Source organism: Centruroides sculpturatus, unplaced genomic scaffold (genome assembly GCF_000671375.1).
Source record: "Centruroides sculpturatus isolate CEXI.00-Female unplaced genomic scaffold, Cexi_2.0 scaffold30, whole genome shotgun sequence".
In the NCBI taxonomy this organism is placed as follows: domain Eukaryota; kingdom Metazoa; phylum Arthropoda; class Arachnida; order Scorpiones; family Buthidae; genus Centruroides; species Centruroides sculpturatus.
Window position 1 is genome coordinate 1,454,186 of NW_019384755.1, and position 26,411 is coordinate 1,480,596.

The 26,411-nt window shown below is 23.4% G+C and overlaps 1 protein-coding gene across 1 annotated transcript in view; it reads right to left on the bottom strand.

Moving 5' to 3' along the window:
• Positions 1-8,912: 8,912 nt before the first annotated feature.
• The window catches only part of LOC111628706 (glutamate receptor ionotropic, kainate 2-like), a 36,351-nt gene continuing 18,852 nt past the window's right edge, over positions 8,913-26,411 (bottom strand). Inside the window, exons 3-18 of the mRNA XM_023372541.1 lie at positions 25,279-25,504; positions 22,479-22,735; positions 20,846-21,008; positions 17,402-17,557; positions 15,680-15,931; positions 15,264-15,286; positions 15,027-15,167; positions 14,789-14,944; positions 14,619-14,723; positions 14,235-14,345; positions 11,139-11,345; positions 10,689-11,050; positions 10,261-10,459; positions 9,956-10,181; positions 9,557-9,816; positions 8,913-9,382 (exon numbers count right to left, since the gene is read on the bottom strand). Coding sequence (XP_023228309.1) covers positions 9,224-9,382; positions 9,557-9,816; positions 9,956-10,181; positions 10,261-10,459; positions 10,689-11,050; positions 11,139-11,345; positions 14,235-14,345; positions 14,619-14,723; positions 14,789-14,944; positions 15,027-15,167; positions 15,264-15,286; positions 15,680-15,931; positions 17,402-17,557; positions 20,846-21,008; positions 22,479-22,735; positions 25,279-25,504 — 3,003 coding nt within the window. The 3' untranslated portion in view covers positions 8,913-9,223. The remainder of the gene's footprint in view (positions 9,383-9,556; positions 9,817-9,955; positions 10,182-10,260; positions 10,460-10,688; positions 11,051-11,138; positions 11,346-14,234; positions 14,346-14,618; positions 14,724-14,788; positions 14,945-15,026; positions 15,168-15,263; positions 15,287-15,679; positions 15,932-17,401; positions 17,558-20,845; positions 21,009-22,478; positions 22,736-25,278; positions 25,505-26,411) is intronic.

Genomic DNA, 26,411 nt, shown 5'->3' on the forward strand with positions numbered 1-26,411 from the left:
TATTTGTCTGAGTTTGATAATGCTTATGAGTTACAGCGTTATCAAACGAACGAGAGATGAATAGCTTCGGCATTATCATTAAACAATCCTAGAAATATATTTATTTCATTTTACTATCTTAACTACATAATTAATCATAGATTTTTTCCACGCTACTCAGATATATGAGCAATAAAAGAATTTATTATTTAATGATGTAATGAAAATTATAAAACCTAATGAATTTTATATCTTGTTTTTTTTTTTTAATGTAGAGCAATCCAGATTTAAATCTCTTATCAATCTAGAACAAGTTAAATAAATAAGAATTAAACCACGATAAATATATATTTTTAATATTTATTTGAGATTTAATTTTAACCTGAGAAAAACCTAATTAATAGCTCTATAAACTTATCTATGTTGTTACAGCAATTATCTGTACTTATATAATTGATTTTGAAAATTATCTAGCCAATTAAAACGATAATAACAATTTACTGAGAAAATAAATATAAGAATCGAATCAGTAAAGCTCTTTTTTTGTAATTTAATTTGTTTTTTCTTCTGGTCACTCATTCAAAAAATTCTTGTTTACTCTGTTCTTAGATGCGAATAAACTCTAAAGAAAACAGTTTACAGTTGTCAACAACATTAAAAATAAGTGAAATGAACAAACTAAAAAAAAATCCGGGATTAAAGTTAAAAGTTCCAATAAATAAAATAAGTGGTATTAACGGCTTTTACTATGCCATAAAACTTTTTTCTCGATCAGACATTAAACCGTAACTGTAATTGCTGTAATTGAAATGGTTCTGTTTTCAAATTATTTTTTAATGTTAATTAAACCTTTGTATATTTTTTTCTTTTTTATTTACGAATCTTACATTTCAACACTAATTCTTCAAGAGTTTTAACATGCAGTAAATATTTAAACCTGTATATTTGTCAAACGTTGTAAAAACGTTTAACTTTTCTTTCTTTTCACATTTTTTTGACAAATTTAATTTAAAATATAAAAATAATGGCATCTCAAGCAAGTATTTTAAAAGGAACGGTTCATTTTTCTTTAATTCTAAAACTCGATTAGGAATTTTTCGTTATTTATGTACAGCAAAATGAACAATTTATGCTAAACAAAGTACTCTTTCTTCTATGGTAAATGCCAAATTTATTTTGTTGTCAGTTATGATACTTTCATTTTAAAAATGCCGTATTTTAATAAATTTTCTATCCTAAAGATATTTACTTAGAAAAGATTTTGTTTTGATAAAGTTAATAATTAGAAAAAAATTTTGAAAATCAAATCAACGCTTTTTAAGTTAAAAAATGTGGACAAACATAATGCTTAAAACATTATAAATCTATCTGATTTAGGAAATAATATAAAATATTTCACGATTTTAACGGAATTCCTTTTCCTTTCTAATTTATAAACTAAATTTAACAGCTTTAAATTATAATAATTAAATAGTTCTTACTTTAGCTAAAAATCTGTTAGGTACGAAATTACCTAGAAAAATCTTTTTTTTTCTAAAACAAAGTAAATGTAAACTACATGTAATTTTATCCTTAAATAGAATTACTGAAATCATTTTCAACTTATTTTACTATTGATTTTATTTTAATGAATGAAATAAAATTCTTAAATCGGTAATAAGACTTTTTTTTTTAGATAAAGTTAAAGTAAGATAATTTAGAATGTAAAAGAGGGAAGGTATAAAATAATAAAAAGGTATGAATTGTAAACAAAGTAGGAAAGTGGGAGTGGAATGCGTTCAAAGAATACAATGAAAAGAATTTTTAAGTGACAGAATGAGTATGTGAAGAAAAATTTAAAATACTCTTGGGTTATCAATTATCTCAATTTGATTCTGTTTAAAGAAACGTCATTTATAATATATAAGGAATGCAAACTAATTTTTCTTTAACCGTTCTTTCAGTAACAGATGACGAAATTTGCAACAGTTACAGCAAAAATGAAAATGATTTATGGTTAATATTAAGTTTTAATTATATTATTTATAAATTAATGATATCTATTTAGTAAAATCTTTAACACAGAATTCTCGTGTGAGTTGTAATTAATTTAATTATCTTATAAAATAAATAATATATCGCATTTTTAAAGTAATCATTAACGCATTCGTAATTGTAAAAATAATATAAAATTTATTATTTTAATTTCTATGTAATGTTATAATATATAAATTAAAATATTACTAATTTTAAACATTAAATCGTGTAATTTTTATATAAGAATGGTGGAAACAATAGAAAAACGAAAAGTTTAATCATTACAACAATAACATTGTTATAGTTTAAACTATATTTCACATAATAATAAAAAAAATTGTTATTTCATGTGAATTTTCATCCAATATAGGAAGATAATTCTAATTTAGAAAAATCTAATTATTTTGTAACGTCACATTTATTAAATATTTTATAATCTTTACAGCAACTTTAATCGAACAATTAATTAGAATAATTATTATATTTTGTAATTTATAAATAAAAATATATCAAATTACAAGCCTATAGATTTTCTCCATTTTAACAACAGTGCTATAAGCACCTATTAGTATCCATCGATCCGCCCATCCGCAGTCTGCTCCTATCGAAAACAATTTGCTGCTTGAATAAACTGAACAGATTTTAATTAAATTTGATACAAAAATTATAGAAATAATTGTAAATTTTCTAGCATCAAACAGTTGAAATCTTCGGAATTTAAAATAAATTTCTCATGTCTACAATGTGAATTCCTTCATTCACATATTAAAATAAATATATTGTAAATTATAAATCAATGATTGAAAATTTATATAATTTAGGGTATATAAATGTATGTTAATTATTTAGTCGTTTTATAAATTTATTATTCGTAATTTTTACAAAAGAACGTGTTAAATGATGTACAGTACAAGTCATTATCTATCGTACTTTTTTATTGCTATTTTTTTTTTATTGTTTGTGTGTGTATAGTGCAGAATTAATTCGAAGGCATTATTTTTGTTTTTCAATGACTTTGGGTTTCTGTTCAAACAACCTAATACAATTTTAATGAGAGTGTTCTGTCTGCGTGTGTATACACTAGATTTAGATTTATTGTACGTTTTGGTTATTTGATAAATTATAGGCAATTTAGCCTATATATTTGCTTCGATATATAGTTTATAGTAATTATACAAAGCTGTATAATTTTTTCCAAAAATTATTAGATTTATAGTTTAGAATTTTGTATAAGTCCTTTTATTTTAATGAAAATATTTTATTACAGTAGCTCCTTGTTATATCGCACAGACAAAGAAAAAGGGCAATATAACCGAGTACTAAAACAGATTATACATGCTATGGAATCTATGGAATCTATATACTCTATTCTTTCATCGGCAAATGTTTCTGATATAGGATAAGATTAGTTTTGCAATACTAAATTTTATTCGAGGTTATATTGTATTAAATGACGTTTACGTAAACATCGATACCACGAACGCCCATTTAGCATTATTGTTTCTTTAACAATGTCATTTAAAGACAAATACTGTCGATATAAAACAAAATATCACTTGAGATTTTATTATACAGTACTATATTTCATAATAAATCGCTTATTAAAAATTCGTGTAAATAATATATTTTTTCCAATAAAAATTATAAATACAGTATTTGAAAATTTAAAAAAACAAATATTGTATACATATTAGAACATCAAAACTCATAAAATTTCAGAATAAAAGTTTTCTAAAAAGGAAATTAAAGTTACTACAGTATAAAAATTTTAGAAATTTCCGTTCAGAAATAAAACTTTTCCTTACACATTACGTAATGAATTCGAAATTTCACACCTTTATGTGAATTGACAGTTTTGCGTTAATTTAATTCATAATAACTTATAAATGTGGAGACAGTACTTAAAACCAATAAATAAACAACTTTTAATATCAAAGGAAACGTAAATGATAAGCTAATCAGGTGTACAGACCAATTATTTATATTTTGAATTTATTGTTTCACCTGCAGTGGCAATTTCAGGGATAATGATGGGGGAAAAAATACTGTATTTCGTCGCAAAAAAAATATTATGGCAATTGATATTTAAAAATTTTGGAGCCAAAAATAAATAGCGCGATATATCCGAATCCATGATATAACGAGAGGCTACTGTATATTACTACTAAGATGGCATTATTCATATAATAAATTTTTACAAATAACGTGATGTTTAATTTCGTTATTAAATGCTATAAAAATTCAAAGAAAAGGTAATGTTCAAAAATTATTTTAAAAATAATCAATTGATAAATTCCCTAATTTTAATAAATATAACTCATTCATTTATACTTTTATAAATAAATATAATCGATATGAATTTATTTCAAAAAATATTTTATTTAAATTTAATGTAAAGGCATTATCTTAATAAAAACGTATTAATTATATCAAATTCTAGATTAATATAAAAAGAAATTTTTGAAAGTAGTCCTTTTTATATGCAGTTGTTATGATTAAATCATTTTACTAAGTTAAGTTACCTTTGCTCAATTAAAAGTTAATTGGAAATTTCAGAGAGGAAAACATAATGACTTCATTAAATCTTTCTTCTTATTAGTTAAAGTTTGAAAAAAGCGAATTTTTTTTAGTCACGACATTGTGATCTGGCCACAAAATAATTAAGACGCATCAAAGTTTATTATCGAGAATTGTTTTTGGTAGATTTAGTTTACTTAATCAAGATATCTTCAATAAAAATTATGATCTAAAAAAAGATTTTTCTTCTTTTTTTATTCCCTTTACGCTTTATAATAGTAAGACAAATCAATAGTTTCTTAGAAAGTGGCTCAAGTCGGATGAAATTGCTTCCGGAAAAATAATGAAATTATTGAAAAACTATATATAATTCAATTTAAATAAATGACATTGAATAAGCAAAACAATATTAATAAATTTTATTCATTTGAAACTAATTGAAACTTTGAAAGGTCATCATTACATAAAAGCAAGAACATAAATCCATCTTTTCAATCTACGAGTACAAGTNAATGAAAAGAATTTTTAAGTGACAGAATGAGTATGTGAAGAAAAATTTAAAATACTCTTGGGTTATCAATTATCTCAATTTGATTCTGTTTAAAGAAACGTCATTTATAATATATAAGGAATGCAAACTAATTTTTCTTTAACCGTTCTTTCAGTAACAGATGACGAAATTTGCAACAGTTACAGCAAAAATGAAAATGATTTATGGTTAATATTAAGTTTTAATTATATTATTTATAAATTAATGATATCTATTTAGTAAAATCTTTAACACAGAATTCTCGTGTGAGTTGTAATTAATTTAAATATCTTATAAAATAAATAATATATTGCATTTTTAAAGTAATCATTAACGCATTCGTAATTGTAAAAATAATATAAAATTTATTATTTTAATTTCTATGTAATGTTATAATATATAAATTAAAATATTACTAATTTTAAACATTAAATCGTGTAATTTTTATATAAGAATGGTGGAAACAATAGAAAAACGAAAAGTTTAATCATTACAACAATAACATTGTTATAGTTTAAACTATATTTCACATAATAATAAAAAAAATTGTTATTTCATGTGAATTTTCATCCAATATAGGAAGATAATTCTAATTTAGAAAAATCTAATTATTTTGTAACGTCACATTTATTAAATATTTTATAATCTTTACAGCAACTTTAATCGAACAATTAATTAGAATAATTATTATATTTTGTAATTTATAAATAAAAATATATCAAATTACAAGCCTATAGATTTTCTCCATTTTAACAACAGTGCTATAAGCACCTATTAGTATCCATCGATCCGCCCATCCGCAGTCTGCTCCTATCGAAAACAATTTGCTGCTTGAATAAACTGAACAGATTTTAATTAAATTTGATACAAAAATTATAGAAATAATTGTAAATTTTCTAGCATCAAACAGTTGAAATCTTCGGAATTTAAAATAAATTTCTCATGTCTACAATGTGAATTCCTTCATTCACATATTAAAATAAATATATTGTAAATTATAAATCAATGATTGAAAATTTATATAATTTAGGGTATATAAATGTATGTTAATTATTTAGTCGTTTTATAAATTTATTATTCGTAATTTTTACAAAAGAACGTGTTAAATGATGTACAGTACAAGTCATTATCTATCGTACTTTTTTATTGCTATTTTTTTTTATTGTTTGTGTGTGTATAGTGCAGAATTAATTCGAAGGCATTATTTTTGTTTTTCAATGACTTTGGGTTTCTGTTCAAACAACCTAATACAATTTTAATGAGAGTGTTCTGTCTGCGTGTGTATACACTAGATTTAGATTTATTGTACGTTTTGGTTATTTGATAAATTATAGGCAATTTAGCCTATATATTTGCTTCGATATATAGTTTATAGTAATTATACAAAGCTGTATAATTTTTTCCAAAAATTATTAGATTTATAGTTTAGAATTTTGTATAAGTCCTTTTATTTTAATGAAAATATTTTATTACAGTAGCTCCTTGTTATATCGCACAGACAAAGAAAAAGGGCAATATAACCGAGTACTAAAACAGATTATACATGCTATGGAATCTATGGAATCTATATACTCTATTCTTTCATCGGCAAATGTTTCTGATATAGGATAAGATTAGTTTTGCAATACTAAATTTTATTCGAGGTTATATTGTATTAAATGACGTTTACGTAAACATCGATACCACGAACGCCCATTTAGCATTATTGTTTCTTTAACAATGTCATTTAAAGACAAATACTGTCGATATAAAACAAAATATCACTTGAGATTTTATTATACAGTACTATATTTCATAATAAATCGCTTATTAAAAATTCGTGTAAATAATATATTTTTTCCAATAAAAATTATAAATACAGTATTTGAAAATTTAAAAAAACAAATATTGTATACATATTAGAACATCAAAACTCATAAAATTTCAGAATAAAAGTTTTCTAAAAAGGAAATTAAAGTTACTACAGTATAAAAATTTTAGAAATTTCCGTTCAGAAATAAAACTTTTCCTTACACATTACGTAATGAATTCGAAATTTCACACCTTTATGTGAATTGACAGTTTTGCGTTAATTTAATTCATAATAACTTATAAATGTGGAGACAGTACTTAAAACCAATAAATAAACAACTTTTAATATCAAAGGAAACGTAAATGATAAGCTAATCAGGTGTACAGACCAATTATTTATATTATGAATTTATTGTTTCACCTGCAGTGGCAATTTCAGGGATAATGATGGGGGAAAAAATACTGTATTTCGTCGCAAAAAAAATATTATGGCAATTGATATTTAAAAATTTTGGAGCCAAAAATAAATAGCGCGATATATCCGAATCCATGATATAACGAGAGGCTACTGTATATTACTACTAAGATGGCATTATTCATATAATAAATTTTTACAAATAACGTGATGTTTAATTTCGTTATTAAATGCTATAAAAATTCAAAGAAAAGGTAATGTTCAAAAATTATTTTAAAAATAATCAATTGATAAATTCCCTAATTTTAATAAATATAACTCATTCATTTATACTTTTATAAATAAATATAATCGATATGAATTTATTTCAAAAAATATTTTATTTAAATTTAATGTAAAGGCATTATCTTAATAAAAACGTATTAATTATATCAAATTCTAGATTAATATAAAAAGAAATTTTTGAAAGTAGTCCTTTTTATATGCAGTTGTTATGATTAAATCATTTTACTAAGTTAAGTTACCTTTGCTCAATTAAAAGTTAATTGGAAATTTCAGAGAGGAAAACATAATGACTTCATTAAATCTTTCTTCTTATTAGTTAAAGTTTGAAAAAAGCGAATTTTTTTTAGTCACGACATTGTGATCTGGCCACAAAATAATTAAGACGCATCAAAGTTTATTATCGAGAATTGTTTTTGGTAGATTTAGTTTACTTAATCAAGATATCTTCAATAAAAATTATGATCTAAAAAAAGATTTTTCTTCTTTTTTTATTCCCTTTACGCTTTATAATAGTAAGACAAATCAATAGTTTCTTAGAAAGTGGCTCAAGTCGGATGAAATTGCTTCCGGAAAAATAATGAAATTATTGAAAAACTATATATAATTCAATTTAAATAAATGACATTGAATAAGCAAAACAATATTAATAAATTTTATTCATTTGAAACTAATTGAAACTTTGAAAGGTCATCATTACATAAAAGCAAGAACATAAATCCATCTTTTCAATCTACGAGTACAAGTTAAGATAACAATTATCTTAATTTCATCATGAATTATTCATTATGAATCTATTCATCATTTCTAGACGTTATTAAATAGATTATAATGAGATCCTATCTATAAATTTAGAAAAATAAAAGAAAATTACATATTATTCTTTCAATTATCCAACTCGAGCTTAAGTTTTCATTAGATTTAAATGTTACATCATTAAATTTTGTTGAATAAAAATATGTTTTAATAATTTAAATTGAACAATAGGCTATACTTTTTACTTATTAACAGATATTTGCTTTTATTTTATTATAAAATATTATATAAATAAATATATATACACTATTCTTATATTTGCTTATAATTTCTATAATTATTCAAAATATTTTAATACGAACAATTAAATATTAAATATACTTTTACATAAATGCATTTATAGTTTATATATAAACATATAATAAATATAATTAGCATTTTAATTATAATAGATTATTTCAGAACTTAATATAAATATATATAATTTTCCATACATTTGACTCTATATTAGAGGAATATTTAAAGATAAATATGGCTTATAGATAAATGACTAAAAAACATAAGCAATGACACATTTTTAGTATAAAAAATTGAATCATAAAGCAATATTTAATAAAGTACTGATACAATACAAAAGTTATAAAAAAATTTTTGTTAATTTTTATAGCAATAGAATATTGTTATACGCAATTTGTATTTGATTATTGAATAAATTTAAAACGTAATTGTTTAGTTAACTTGTTTTTATCAAATAAATTGCTTATCTGTTAAAAATTTTACGAGGTAAACTCATTAGGAATTCACAATCGATTATCATTAAGTAACATCATTTAAAGTAAAATAAATTTGAAAAAATAAAATATAATTTACGTTAGAAAGTTAACGTTTGATAATAGAATCAGCGGAAAACATAGATTTATTTTAAAACTTAACAATTATTATTTAGAAAATTTTTTGGGTGGCGGAACACCAAATAATGCTCCTTTAGTAAAAAATTCATCGATGTCCATGTCGAATGATTTATCAATTATTCTTGTGGATCCGGCACCTGTCACAATTTCTTTCATTCTGCTTATCAGTTCCACAAAAACGGAATCCTAATAACATAAATGATACTACTTTAATGCCAATAAAAATTTCGATATGAGTTTTATAATAATAATAATAATAAAACATAAGTAATTTAATTTAAACGAAGCAATGTCTTATTTGTAAAATTGACATTTCTTAAAATAAAAAGATGGGTTTTATTATGGTAAGATGAAGCTCACCCGTTCTTCAATGGGTATCTTTTTAGTTTTCCACCAGAATTCACCGACACCGATTATACAAGCGAATGCAACACCGAGCCCTAATAATATAAAAATTCCTCCAACATTTAGAATATTAAGTTCCGCAGCTGCAGGCGAAACACTTTCATCCCCACAACCATCTTGAATTTTTCCCAGCCACTTCTCTTCCAGATTAGTTAAAACACCTCTTTCCTGCAGTAACAATATTTCTTTTGAAAAATGTGTATTATAAGGCGAACCTATAAATATATTTTTAAAATTTTTGTGAGTTCTGTAGAAAATTATATTTATTTTACAAAGTACTTCATATAAGGTTTAGAATTTTTATTCACTTTTTTATAAGATACGAAAATGAAAATTTTTGATAAAGTTGAATACCCTGAGGAAAAGCGATGCCATAACTCTTTTCTACAAATTTTTCACCAATCTGGGTTAACTCGCAATTTTGTTTTCTGGCATAACGTAAAGATGTTGTTTCCATAATAAAAGCGTAATTTCCTTTTGCCACTCTATCCACCCCTTTCTGTGTTGATTTCGAATATGCGTGAGGTTTATTCTCTTCCATATTTCTAAACATTCTTCGATATACATCATGATCGGTATTCTGAGAAAAAAAATGTTATAAAAACTTCTCATCTCGTCTTTTCAAAGGTAAAAATCTTGATGCATTAGAATACGCTTACGTTAAAAAAATTCCATGTTGATCCTCCCTCTAAACATCCATAAGATATGGTTGTTTGAGAAGCTAAATCATTGGCACTTTCTATAGGAGATTTCATTCTTTTCGCTGTAAGGAAAGCTGCTAAGTTTGCAGTATATGTAGAAATCATGATTAAAGTAAAAAACCACCAAATAGCAGCAAGACTTCGTGTTGAGATAGCTCTGAATTTAAATTAAATCATAAAAATTCTTTAAGAGTATGGATGAATATAAATTAAATAAATTGGTTTTAATGTATATTTGATAATTTTATAACGATGAACGAAGATAAATTATTTAAATAATTTAATTCATTTAAATATTACACTTACATGTTAACGAAAATAAAGTTAGTTGTATACATAATTTAATTAAACTAAAAGCAAATGAAATATTTATTTTTATTAATTACCTTGGTGCAAATTCTGAACCTTGTTGCATTAAGGAGCCAATGCCAAACCACAAAGAATTTGGATGATTAAACTGATTAACTAATTCTCTGGGATGTGGTTCACACGGATGGGGATTTGACCATTCGTGTGGTGTAATTCTAGCCAAAATATACATCCAGATTGTTACACCTAAATAAGCCGTGGCCATTGTAATCCACACTTCAGTTGAAAACGGATACATGAAAGAGAATAAATTAGGCGCAGTTATATCGGGTTTCTTGAAAAGTATTCCAATTCCCAGTTGCATATACGGCTTAGAAAAGTTTACAACTTTCTGTCGTTCTGTGGTTATTGTAAGATCAGCAATAGCGATATCCGCTTTCTAGAATCAAAATTAAATTAATTAATAATTTAAGATAAATATTTTTCGTTATTAAAAAAATAGCATCACGTCATTAAAAATATATTACTCTATTTATTAGTTCTCCAATCATCCCATCCCATTGGCCGCTACCTGGTCGTTTTTCTTTACCATGTCTACCGTGTTTAACAGGAATAACGATGTAATTAAATTTTAGTTCTTTTTTAATTTCGTTTAGAAGATCGATACAATAGCCTTCAAATCTTTCATTTCCTGTTAATGTCTCGTCATCTATTTCTATAACGTAAGGTTTTTCCTGTTAAAAAAATAGGATATTCATAACTCGTATTATCTATCATTCAATGAACGTCGATAAAAGTTAAGAATATATTAATTTATGATGTTTACTTTAAGCTATATTGTAGAGAATTGTCTTTATTTGCATATTAAGAAGAATAAGTTGGTGAATATATTTTTAAATTAATCAATGTTTTTAAATTACTAGTTAATGAAATGAATTGATTTTAGAATTTAAACATAAATTAAAGTATTTATTAACATATTTACTAAGCACATATTATTTTATTTAAACTTATATACGGATTAAGAATATATTTTAGTGCTTTCAATATATTTTAAAGTTAATTTTAAACTTCAGAAAATTTAAAGAATGGCTGAATGCCGATTAAATTTGAGATAAATACATGTTAAATATTTTATGCCATAAAAGTTAATCTCATAAATGAGATTACTGCGATACCATTTCTCATTTTAATATTAGTAATTAATGATCTAACTGCATAATCTTTTATTTTCAATAAATCCTTTACAAAAAGTTACGATAAGTTAGTAAGAATCAATTATGTTAGAGCCAGATAGAGCCAGAGACTTTTGTTATAAATTGTAAACATATTATTTGTACACAAAATAAACACAATTAATATGTTTTAAATGCTTCCTGTCAACCTTCAGCATATGAAATTAACTCTAGCTATGTTATTAATTGTAATTTATCACAATCAATCCATTCTTTGAAATGTTCAGACGCTTGCATTGTTTTTAATTGTATAAAATTATTTTAAATGAGAATAATTTATTTAAGATGCTATTAATATTATTAAGTAATATATAAAGCATAAAAATAAGACTGCAAATTAATAAATTCTAATATAAAGATACATTTGATTTCAGCCTGCATTTAATAACAATATTTTCTTACAGAACAATGAGTAATTATTAAATTTTTGTCACATTGTCACTCTAAAAATTTTGCCATTAAATTCTCTAATGTCAAAATTTCATAACAGATGGCGATAAAATGATTTCTATATATGACATTTACTGACAGATAACAGAGCATCTATTGTATTATATGAAAGCTTTGATATATTTTGACTTTGATTTTTGAAATATTTTTACAAAAATGTTGCTGTTAAAATGAAAATGATCTTATATAAAAGTAAACATTCTTCTTTCTAGAAATAGAATTTTAATAGCAGTCTTTAAAAAAACATCTTGTTACAAAAATATAGAATAATTACTGTGAATTACTTTTCAATGGTGTAACGTTTAAACGATAAAATTTATGTTATTATAAATCATTAATAAAATTGCTAAATAATAGGCTTATAAATCATAGGCATATTATTAATTCTTAAAATAAATTATATACTGAAAACTTTATTATATTGCTTTTTGTTTTATTTCAATTTTTAAATTAATTACGGCTTTATTATTTTATTATTATCTTTATTATCTAATGCAAGTTAAATTCATGTTTCGAACATATAAAAATTTAAGATTTTTTCCATAAGATTTGTAAGCCTTATCTCTCTTAATCCTTTTTTCATGCCAATTAAATGGAATTAATTCAATATTGTTACATCCTTAACAGGAATCGCTTTATAATATTTATAAAATAAAGTAAATTGCTAAATATTACAAGAAATATATTATTTTAATTCCTATTAATTTGAATGGATTTTTTTCTTAAGACCTTTCTTTTGAAATAAAATATTATTGTTTTCGCATCGATACGCTTCAATAAAAAGCAAACGATAGGAAATATTACAAAACAATTTTGAGGTGTAGATTTTTTCAAGGAAACAACTGAATCGATAGCAACCTTAGTCACGGGGTCATGACGATCAGTTTGAGTAAAGTTCTTGTAAGCTGACTCTAGAAAATTGGATATTTTATCATGTGAAAAATTTGATAAAGCTATCAATATTAAAACATGTGTAATACATTTTTTTAAACTCGCATAATAAACAGTTGATTAAATTGAGTGAAAATGAGCAATGTACTAACACTGCTACATACAAAATATAATTACTGGTGTATACATACATTTTAATTTTAATTATTTAGTAGAACTTTCTGTTTTGTTAGTAAATAGAATAATTTATGACACGTAATTGTTTATTCTAGAAAAAACTGTCAGAACATTTAACGAAGAAAAATAGTTTTGAATAATGAATAAGTTTCGTAAAATTAAAATATTTTTATATGTATCGTCGCATAAAATAAAATGACCTCTTTCTATAGTGAAAGAAGAATGAAAATGAAGAGAAATTGTTCTTTTCCTGTTGTTTACATAACGTATTTTAATTTTATTCGTTTCGTGTAGCAGAAAATGAAACTTTTATCTCGTAACATGAATGAAACAACACTCCATTTTAGCAAATATGCGGTGATATGAGTTATAACTTGTTTCCGAATACATCAAATTTTTACATGATAAATCATAACATTTGTAAGCCTATATATCAGACAAGACATTACAGAATGATATATTTGCTCAGAATTTGCTAGACATATAAACTTTTTAAAGTAAAATTCAGTTCAACGGCATGATTTTCTTTACTTTAACAAACATCTAGTATAAAAGATCAAAACTGATTTTTCAGCAATATAAATCTAACGCTGAAACAATTTTCACTTCACTGTAAATCATGTATTTCGATAAAATTGAGTTTCTGGACGTGCAAAAATATAAGACGTATAGGAATTTAAATTTAAAATAAATTAAATACCTTATTACTGTATTTATAATTTATATTAAGTTAGTAAAAGAAAAATTTAAAGTAATTATGTTTAAGGATTGTAAAACTAATCCGAACATTTGTTACATTTAACTGAATCATTAGTGAAAATGGACGTGTGTAATGACATAAATTGGAATTTAAGAATATTTTAAACTTACTATAATTGTAGTGACCCTTAAAGTTTTGTTTGCTAATACTTCAGCCACTTCTGCGAAAACTTCTGTATAATCATCAATCAACAGAATCTCTGATCCTGTCCAGTTTCCTATCTGCAGTAAACAGATATATGTAATTAATTCTCTTCATTAATTTATTTTTATAACTTTCATTGTATTTGCGAAACAAATCATAAATAATTACATTATTTGAATGATGTATAGCAGATTTCTCATTCACAAATTTCTCTAATGCACTGTTTATTATCAATGTAATTGTCGATATCTAATTTTCTCAATATACTTAATGTTTAATTTTTATTAGTAAATATATTGATAAAATTATGAAATAATTAGTATTATTTTATATTTATTTTTAATACTTACACTTCTAAGTCCTTCTTTTTTGATTTGAACAACATCTAAAGTGATATTTGTCCGTTTTCCTTTATTGTTAAATGTTATATCGCCGCTGATTCCATGAAAACTGTTCTAAATTTTAAAAGTATCTATTAATTAAAATAAACGAGAATATATTTAATTAATAACTAACGTACCCGTTTTATATAATCAGTTGTTTGGTTACCATAATACCACGTTGTAGGATATTCACACGCGAAATATGCAGTTGAAAATGGCTGATTAAGAAAATTATCGTTCATAATTTTGGCAAACATCATCACCGCATCATAAATTAGTATTGTTTCTGTATCCTGCAGAAAGAAGGGACATATTATTATCATTTTTCTATTAAACAAAGGGAATTTTAGATTATCAAGCAAAGGTTCATTATACTTTTCTCTTCCAAGGCCATCTATTTCCAGCTTCATCTCTAATAGGTTGCTTTATCTCAAGATGTTCAGGATCAACTAGTCTAAATCCTGTTATATTAGTTACACCATTATATACTTCGGTAAAATCCAATTGAAACATATCCTAAACCATGAACATAAATTACAAGTCAAATCTTATTTTCTGTCAAACCTAATCTTAACAATAAAAGTTCTACAATAAACTATAAGATTTTCTTACTAGGGATGTCACGCCATTAAATTCTCTAATGTCAAAATTTCATAACAGATGGCGATAAAATGATTTCTATATATGACATTTACTGACAGATAACAGAGCATCTATTGTATTATATGAAAGCTTTGATATATTTTGACTTTGATTTTTGAAATATTTTTACAAAAATGTTGCTGTTAAAATGAAAATGATCTTATATAAAAGTAAACATTCTTNGCAGTGTTTTACATTTTTTATAAGTTAATATGATATAGTATGGATTGAATTTTACTCAAAAATATCTATCATCATATAGAATAATTACTTTTTTTAGTTTTTGTTATTTAAAACTGTATTCTATATTTATATATATTTATAGAAATGTGTTTCCTAAAGTAAGTTTTTCTGGTATTTTCCAACATAAATTTTCAAAAATTCACCATTTTCTTCTTCGTAAAGGATTGTGAATGTTTTCCAGTTCCATCTCTCTACCAGCTTCCTGTATGCTGTAGCTACAACCGTATAATCTGGGTGGAAATTGAGAGAGTGAAGCCAGTTTTTATTTGTGTAATCCCATCCGGTTTGAAGATGAGGAATATTATATGTATCGAATGTGTGTTTCACTAGACTACCAAGGGAAAGCGATGTTGGAGTTAGGACAGCTGCCACTCCTTCTTCTAGCAATTCGCATACTGGAAAAAAATAAACCAAAATATCCGTATATCATTCCAAATGGAATAAAATGTTTCTCTTTAAAAACTTATCATAAAATAGAAAATTTTACTACTATTTGAAGTATATAATAGAATAAATTTCACATAGAACTAAGGTCTTAAAAATTACCAAAATTACGATTACAATTAGCATATTTCTTTTAAAAGTATTAATACTTTTAACTTGTAGTACATTTTTAGTTTGTATTATATTTAATTTAGCACATTTTCATGTGTGATGTAGATGTTAAATAATATACAATATTAATGTGCATTTTTTAACTTTATCAGTAACAATAACCATGTTTTGAATACATAAATTACTCATAATTCATATTAAATAGTCCAGAGAAACTAAAACAACAAATTTATGCTGCGGCGAGTCTAAATTATCGTTAATAATTGTCACATCAATTAATTTGATCTTCTATTACGTGTTTTAATAATATGTTTTGAATATTTAAATACTTTTCACGAATGAAACTACACAAGAATATCAACACTATTAGTAACGATAATTTCTTTACAAAACAAGCAAAAATTATGCTGTAAAAATTTTATTATTTTTTATATTATGTTTGTCAAGATATTTACATTCAGAGTTGGATAATGTACGTATGTTTTTTTTTTCCTTTTTCTTTTTAGTAACGATAGTAATCTATTTAAGCTGTGATTTAAAAATAACTTTACCATATGGTATTACAGAACAGTATATGAATATATGCATTTTTTTCAATAACTATAAGAAGAAAATGTCCTAGTCTCTAGTTTGTTTCTTTTGGATAAGTTCCAATCGATAAAAACATAATTTCGAATTTTCTGCTTTTATTAATTCGTTAAAAAATATTTATATTCATAAAAATATCCCTAATAAATGAATTGTTTTTTTATAAAAATTAAACAAAATTTTTACTTTAACTAAATATAATATATAATTATTTTACGTATAATTAACACTTATAATTTATTTATTAAGGTAATTCGTATGAAGTACGCGTTGTAACTTTCCATGAATAATGAATAATACTTATGAATAAATCTTAAAATAACACGAATTTTGGTGGTTTTTCGAAGTCCATAAATAACAACCACCCACATTACTTCATTACTTCTGTAAACTTTTTAAGATATACCTAGAAATCATTAAAAATTTATTTCTTTTTTAGCATTCAAAGACGCTATACGATGCCATATGTATGAAATTTTTCCTTTTGTGATTAATAAATTATTTTTAATATTAGGAAACATCGTTTGATTTATATTTTCATTTTATAACTTGTAAATTAACCGTCATACCATCTAGTAGACCGTATTAATAATATTTTAACGAACTCAATATGTTATTTTATTGTACTAAACCTAGGCTTACAATAAGTACTATTCGTAAAAAATAAGATCTACTTATGTTATATAACATAAATTGTCAAGAATATATCTATTTTGTTATACTTTTTCTTCGAGCATCTAAAATATCTTCCGGAGTAACTTTTTTCACTGAAGCTGACAGTCTTGTGTGAAGAAGTATGCTATTGTTGGCATTGACGCGATCAACAGCATGTCGGAATGTCATTTCTTTATCAACATTTGACATTTCAAATACTGCACCTGTCGAAACAAAATCTTGTTATTTTTGAATCATACAGTTTTGCATTACATTATTATTCGTCATCACATTACTCAACATTTTATCATATTCTAGTTTTATATAACTCCATGTCGTTTATGAAAAATTATTCCATTTTTAGAATTTTTGTATATATTTTCCTGTCTTAAATATTTACAGAAGAAAATTTTTCATTACTATTTTTAAAGAAATTTTTGTAAATTTCATTCACATCGGTTATTTTTAAAGATATTTGAAAAAGATAACTGGAAGCTGGTGTACTTATTTTTATGAGATGTGGCCAAATTATTAATAGCTTAAAACCCGATACGCAGTGTTTTACATTTTTTATAAGTTAATATGATATAGTATGGATTGAATTTTACTCAAAAATATCTATCATCGTATAGAATAATTACTTTTTTTTAGTTTTTGTTATTTAATTAATTTGTATGCTTTGTATCTCATTATTTTTTTCGTGTAATTAATGAGAGAATTTCCATAAATAAATATAAACTTGGGTTATTTTTTTCTAGCATGAACTATTTTTTATTTATATTTTTGCTGTGTTTATTTAAAGTAAAAGAAACTGAAGCGTACATCAGTTATTCAACCCATTTTTCCATTCAATACTGCATTATCCCATTATCCTTATCATCTTATTCTTTATCCGTTGCGTTCATCTTTCTTATCAGAAGAGGAACGTAAAAAGTCTTTGTTTACTACATCTACATCTTACACTATCCTTATGTTGTTTATGTTAGAAATCCACTGATCATATTTCATCCTATTTTCTTATTCAAATATTTTGATTTTCATAATTTAATTCTTTATTTTATATAATATATAAAGCACATCTTTAAACACACCAAAGTAACTTCAGTTTGCTTATAGCAATTAAAATATCTGTTTAATTCATTTACCAATAAAACTAATAAATATTTCTTATTTTCATTAATATTCTTTCAATGATAAATGATTGTGTATGTCACAAACGAGCAAACTATAATATATAATGTGAAATAATTTTGGCATTTATTTTATTTGAAATTTCCTAAGAAATACAAATTTTATTATCATTTACTTAGTAAATATCAATATTTATCTTGTAGTGAATTGTGCAAATTTGACAATAATCAAAACATGTTTCTTTAAAAACATTTTAAAAATAGACTTACAATCTTAATTAGATGAAGTGGTTCTGCTGTTTGTTTTTTGGCTTTTTAAGAATTCAATTCCCTGTTTTCAACTTTGAATTATAAATGAATTAAAAAATAATTTTAATATTTTTAAAAATTAATTTTAATTAACATGTTTAATTTTAATTAATGTTTATAATGTGTAAAAATTTCACTACATATTTCACATTTTACACACTTCATATATTTTTCAAAATCTCGCTAAAAAGTTAAAATTTTATACGAAAACATTTATAAATATTTCTTTAATTTTTGTCATTAATATGAATAAAAAAAATGTGTTGATATTAAAATTCTCATCTCTTATTAGTTGAATTACATTTTTTTTAAATAATATACAAAATTCAATAGTAAAATAACATAGCGCTTTAAACTTTTATTTTTTATGATAATTATATTAATTTCATACAAGTTTTTATTTAATTTTCGTATTTATAATTGATGTTTGGCTTCTAATTAAAATAATATTGTAAAATATTATCATTTTTATACAATAAAAACTAAGTTTTTAAATAGAAATTTATTTAAAAGTAAAACCTTTTATCACAACTTTTAGAATTTTCAGCGAATTCTTTTTTCCCCTTCTTTTTTTGTAATAAAAACTTTCAAAAACGAGCGTTTTATGGTTGAAAAAGTAAGTCAAAAACATTGTTAAAGTACTCACTAAAGATTAAATTTACGGTTAATTTATTCTATAGGTTTTTTATCTTTAAAGGTCATTTTAAAACGTTTTAAAAATATTTCAAATTTTTTTTTAAATCGGTTTAACTTTCGCGTCAATAACTTTTATTCGTAATTTAATTAAAGTTTAAATAATTAATCATATAAAAACGTTTATAAGATTATTAAGTATAAATTAATGCTTTTATAGATTTTATATTTAAATGTTTCAAAATAATATCGATCTAATTACTCACTGAATATTTAAGAACTTAAAACTTCACTCAACACTACTGTAATAATCTATATTTAATGTATCGTTAATTATGTAAACAGTTAATTTTGTAGATTGAAGAGTTTCTATTTATATTGGCAGAGAAACTTCTTTTTTAATTCATAGAAATCTAAACTTCGTTTATTTATTGAAATAAAACATTTGCTATTATTAATAGCGAACAATTATAATCGTTTTAACAACTTAAAATTATACAGCACATTAAGTACAAGAGGGAAGTATATAAAACATGTGTACTTTTAAAGATTTATGTTTTATTTAAAATATAAAAAATTGAAGGTTAAACAAAGCAGTTATTAAGTGCTGATCAATATCATAATGTTTATTTTAACAAAACAATATTAGAATATATTAGATTTATTTTATCACTTACCTATTTTTATCACTTCCGGAAGTGATGCCGTGACGTTAATAAAAAATGAATTGAGTAAAAAAATATTAAGAAAATTCTTTACGAAAAAATGGCCATGTTTCATTTTGTTCGGAAGGTGTTTAGCATATTTACGTGGTTGCTTGCGTACACTAATTAAAGAAAGTTCACAACACCAGGTGAACAGATTTTAAATTTGGTGACTTGCTTGACGTTAATAGAAGCGCCCTCTAAGGACAATATCTATTTTAGGATCAAAATTTGGCCACCGATATTTAGATAAATTTTACTGTTATATTTGCTTTTTTCTAAATCTTTGTAAATACATTAAAGTGTACAGTATCTTGACGTTTAAGCGTTAGAAAAGTTGCGAGAAATTTGTACGTAAGTTTTCGTAATATATATTAACACGTCTTTTGTTTTCTTGTATTGCTAATATTATATGTAGAAACTTTATCCCAGTTTTATGTATTAACATGTTTGTACTGTACATTAGTGCAGAATATAGACGTCCTTCAGATAACTTTCAGGAAAGATTGTGATCGAGTAAATTTGCGTATTAGTTTGCAAGTTTAGTTAAAATTAGTTAATACAATTTTAGTCAATATTCAATTTTTTTAATATCTTATGTAAAACATTTAAAGAATTTACAAAAGTAGTTTACTAGATTTTAAATATTAAAAAGGCTTTCTTTCACCGTACAAAATTTTATCAAACGAAAATATAAATATTTTAAAAGTTATATAAATATAAATAAAGAAAATTTATGAAGTCGATGTTGTAGTTTTTGCCGAAGTTGTGCCGAAAAGAGAACTTCTAGTCACACTATCGTCCATTGCATATAATGAAGTTCTATCTATAACTCTTGTAGATCCACCGCACATTATGATATCTTTGATCCTCAGACAGAATTCAATACATAGACATCTCTGTAAAATATAAAAAATAATCAAATATTAATGTAACTTTCATAAATATCAAAAATATTAATTCTTCTAAAAATGCTATGAGGATTATTTTTACATGTAGAAGGTGAATGAACTTTTTATGACATGATTATAACATCGAGTTATTTTTATCACAGAAAATCTTTCAGAAAACTTTCATTTTATGAATCTTTTCTATAAAATTTCAAGTAAAATATAACCTTAAAGTATTTTTATAACAGAAAATATAATAAATAATATTGGAAAGTTATGACATTTATTATGAATTCAATTATTTATAAGTCGTGTTTCTTGACCATGATCCTTTTTATTTTTATTTTTATTTATCTTTTTAAAATAATATTATTATGTATAATAAATAGTATTTATCTAAAGTACTTGATGTATTATTTCAATAGTATGTAGGAGTTCTTCATTTTAAAAGAAAATTAATAACAATAAGCATATAATATATATGCAGTACGTTACTTCAAATAATTCATTTTTTTAATGTTTATATCAAGTTTTTTTATATATTTATGATAATAAATGATATATATAAGTTATATATAAATAGGAGAAGACTGTATTTTTTTAAAATGGTTCATAAATAAATTATATTTTATGTAATAATTTTTTAAAAAAGTTCTTAAATGGAAACTGATATAAAAATCACTTTTCAGAAAATCATAACGTTAAATTTTGATTTAATAATATTATGTTTTATTATTTTTATAATATATTTTATCATTTTACTGCTATCTATTTCATAATGCATCATATTTTTATATTTTTTATATGTCAGATTGTAATTTTTTTTTAAATTTAATACAGAAACATCTCATGTTCAAATGTTATGAAAAATATTCCAAAAATTTTAATTTATTTTTTATGCTTTATTTACTGTTAAAAATAACTACTATTTAATTAAAGTCAGCATAAATTTCACTTAAATGATATCGATTTTTCAAATATCATTAAATAATAATTTCAAGTTTTATTTTTGTAAAAAATCTTTTAATCTGTCAGAGATTTTTTTTTAGATTTTGCTTTTATTTCTTTATTTTTAATAGCAAAAATATACTCTAAAAACTTTTTATTTACTACTTGTTTGAATTAATTTAATAATTTATGTATTCGTAAAATTGTATATTCTATTTTCTTTCATAATTTTTTTATATTTTAAAAATTGTTATTATATATATCTTTATCACTTTCATAATACGAAAATATGATCGACATCACTAATTTATCATTTTATTGATGTACTGTACGGTACATTTTGATCTGTTAAATAATTATCTAGGATTTAAATAAATTAGGTTTATACTGTAAAACAAAAAATAAACATTTTAAATCAAACTAGAAAACGATGAAAGTGTTAAGAAGGATATTATTGGTTTTACTGGCAAAAGAATTAAAGTAGTTGATCAATTAAACAAGAGAAAATAACTAATTTAAATATATTCTTACTCTTTCTTCGTAAGGAATGCTTTTTGTTTTCCAGAAGAATTCCACAATCATCACAATCACAGAAAATCCTAAACCTATTCCTAAGACTACAAATACTCCTCCCAAATTTGTTATGGATAGTTTGTTATTGTTAATAGAAGTTTTCTCTTCTGGACACTTATTCTTTGTCTTCCACCATTTATCCTTTATTTGGGCTAATGTCCCATTTTCTTGCAGATTTAGTATGCATTCAGAGAATAACGGCACGTAAGGAGATCCTATAAGAAAATTAACGATTTCTTTTAACTTTCAATAGATAATATGATACATAAAATTTAAATTAATTCGTCTCTGTTTAAATTTATCATTAAAATAGTATGCTTATTGTGCATATATTTTAATAACATTTTTGCAGATTTATAAATATTTGTAATATTTTTTATAATATAAAATTTTATGTAATATAATAATGTAATAAAATGTATAAATATAGTATATTTGAAGTAAACTCGTTTGATCATATCTTATGAAACTTATGATCATGAGAAATATAGATCATACAACTGAATACAGTCGACCCCCGTATAAGATCATTGATTATTCCGTTTTATATGAATTCCATGTTGTACGAGTCACTTAGANCAATTAAAAATTTACTATTTACATTGATTTTTATTTTTAATTAAATTGAAACAAATTATTAATTGTTTGTTTAAATGTATATATATAAGAATAACTTTTACAAACAAAGTTTTAAAATACAGTATATAATTTAATTATCAAACGAATAATGATATTATGTAAAAATAAGCATTTCATTAATTTATGTATAAGAATAACTTATCTATTTAATCAAACAATTAATAATTTATTTCAATTTAATTAAAAATAAAAATCATATATCATAATTTACCATAAATATACCATATTTACTCGTGTATAAGTCGATCTCGCATATATAACGAGGTGTACTTTAAAGATCAAAATAAAGAAAATTAGATTTATTAATACAATTCTAATTTTATTTCGTTTAATCACAAATAAAATATCAAATGCCCGTAAATGTACACATTGTCCTGCAAATATTACTAGCATTTTAAACCTTAAGCAAAACCTCGTCTTATATGCGAGTAAATACGATAAATAGTAAATTTTTAATTGTAATTTTAAAAAATAAATTAAAAGGAAAAGTTTATTAAAACCAAAAATTTAATTATTTTAATTTGATTATATATATAGTAATGTTAGGAAAAGATAAGAAATAATTTGTATAGCCTAAAAATTTTGCCTATTGTCATTTAAAATAAATTTTAATGAGTTACATAAATAAAAACAAAAACTTTCTAAAAAAATTATTACCGGTAAATCAGTTGAGATAACTTTTAATTTTAGTTATATTTTTTATATTGATTTATAACATTTAAAATAGCATTATGTATAGTATATAATGTTTTGTTTTTAATATATTATAAATGTAAAATATAAATTTTATGTATACTAATATTTTTTTGTGTTATCCTAAAAATTGTAAATTTTCGTTCATTATATAGATGTATAATGAACATAATTATTACTATAATTTCAGTAACGATTAACTTATTAAAAATAGTAAATTATATTGTTTTTAAAATAATGGAATCATTTAAACAAACGATAGAATATATAAACAAGCGAAATATTTGAAACCGAAAACTGAATTTTAAAATAAATTCATAAAGTAAGGTAAATATCAGACTAATTAACTAGATTATTAATCGATTTCGTATCTTTATTATTGACACGTCTGAAATTATTAATAAACCTATATTAATAAACTGTGTATAGCATGCATCGAGAACTGTTTTCCATTATCGGCAACTACTGACAATAGAATCAGATTGTTTATTAAAATGATTCCAGTAGGCATCTTACTCCGATCGTCGGGGTAAGATGCCTAATTTGTACACGGATAAAAGGGAAATTCATTATTAAAAACGGAAGTTAATCTTGTTGTTCTGTGCCAATATATACTTTTGAAAGACCTATCTAGAATTTGGTAATTGCATCCAAAGCACACAAATAAATAAACTGCACCTGCCATTTCCATCAAAAACAGAAAGTGTGGCATCTTTCCCGATTTGCAATAACTTATAACGTATATAAACCGAGAATATTATAAACATATAAGTTTTCAGATTTATAGAATAATAGTTTCTATGCACAATTGTTATAAAATAAGCAGTTTTGTTCTGTAGCTGCAATACATCATTAGAACTATAATTTAAGTCTGCCTGAATTTTAAAATAAAATCATTTTACAATAGAACAAATTCCACTTATTAGTTTAAATGATTATGATAATTGGTGTATATTACAAATCAAATAATAAACAGAATTATTATTGTAATAGTGATTTTCAAATGAAGGAAATTGTTTTGTTGAATATTCTATGATATTGTATAATGTATATTTGTATATAATTGATATGCATGAATTTAAACGTTAGATGAAGTTTTGAATAGATTCTGGTTTAAAATGGTATAACAAAAATTGTATTATAAACGAAACTGTCTAAATTTATAATTTAAAACACGGAAAAGATAAAATTACTAACAATACAAATAATTAATAACAATTAATTATTAATTTTCAATAGAATTAATTTCGTATAAGACTTTCGATAAAATAAACAAAGTTAATCGACTTTCAGGAAATTATTTTTTAATGCAGTATTATGGAAGTTTATAAAAATTTAATATTGCTATGTAATTACCAAGTAATTCTATATCATGGTCATTACATTAATTTATAATAATAATATTAAAACGTAATATGATACATACCTGGTGGCATAGCAATACCATAATTAATATCGACTAATTTATCTCCGATTTGAGTCAGTTCACATTTTCTTTCAGTTTCGTATAAAATTGACATAGTTTCCATGAGAAATGCATAATTTCCTTTTAAAACTCTTGCTACACCCATTTCACTAGAGTTGGTAAACACTGAAGTACCGGATTCTTCCATAAATCTTGACATTTTTCTGTATATCTCATGGTCTGATTTCTATGTAGAGATGTTAAACTTATTTTTTATTTACAAAAAATGAATTTACGATTAAGCGTATAAATACGGTAGATAGAAACATATTTAAATTAAACAGACCATTGAAGAAATCTATTATCAAATGTATGGCAATTTACGATACATGTTATTTAATACTATATTATAAATAATATTTTATTTTAAAATTAATTTGATTTCTTTACTTAGTATAGTTTATACATAATTAATTTAATTAATTGTGTATTAAACTTTATTTCATTCAAATTAAAAATTTATTATATACAAGGATCGTTAGTGAGGCGTCATTTTCTAAAATAGATTCTTAATCATTCTGAGCCAGTGCCGCATCCAAGAAGCTCTTATTTGTGTAAACGAAGAGTGACGTTTAAAACGGTAACTTATTACATAAAAATGTGTATATAATATTACAAATAAAACAAATAATTAGCATTTTAAAATTGTTTTTTAAAATTTTATGGCACTCTTATGAGAATTTCGTACAGCGGTTAAGAACCACTAAACATATATAATTAATTACTATTATATAAATTAATTAAATAGTACATTTTTCTGTCACGCATTGTCGAAAATGCATTGTTGTATACTGTAATGATTTTACATGTTTTCTGCAGTAATTTCTATGATATAATAATCCACTTATATCTTGTAATTAGTTACTAAAATTTAATTTCTTCTCACATTGCTTTGTATAGTTTATAGTTTATTTCATCTAGCGAGATCGATATTGTTTATGTATCGTTCATTTAAAGTATATCGATTGATATTCTTCTCTCCTGATTATCGTAATACTCTTCAATTCACTTAGTTTGCACTTTAAAACATAATAACTTAATTTGAATTAAACAACTATATCCTTTAATTACAGTAAATTTAAATTAGGTGAATA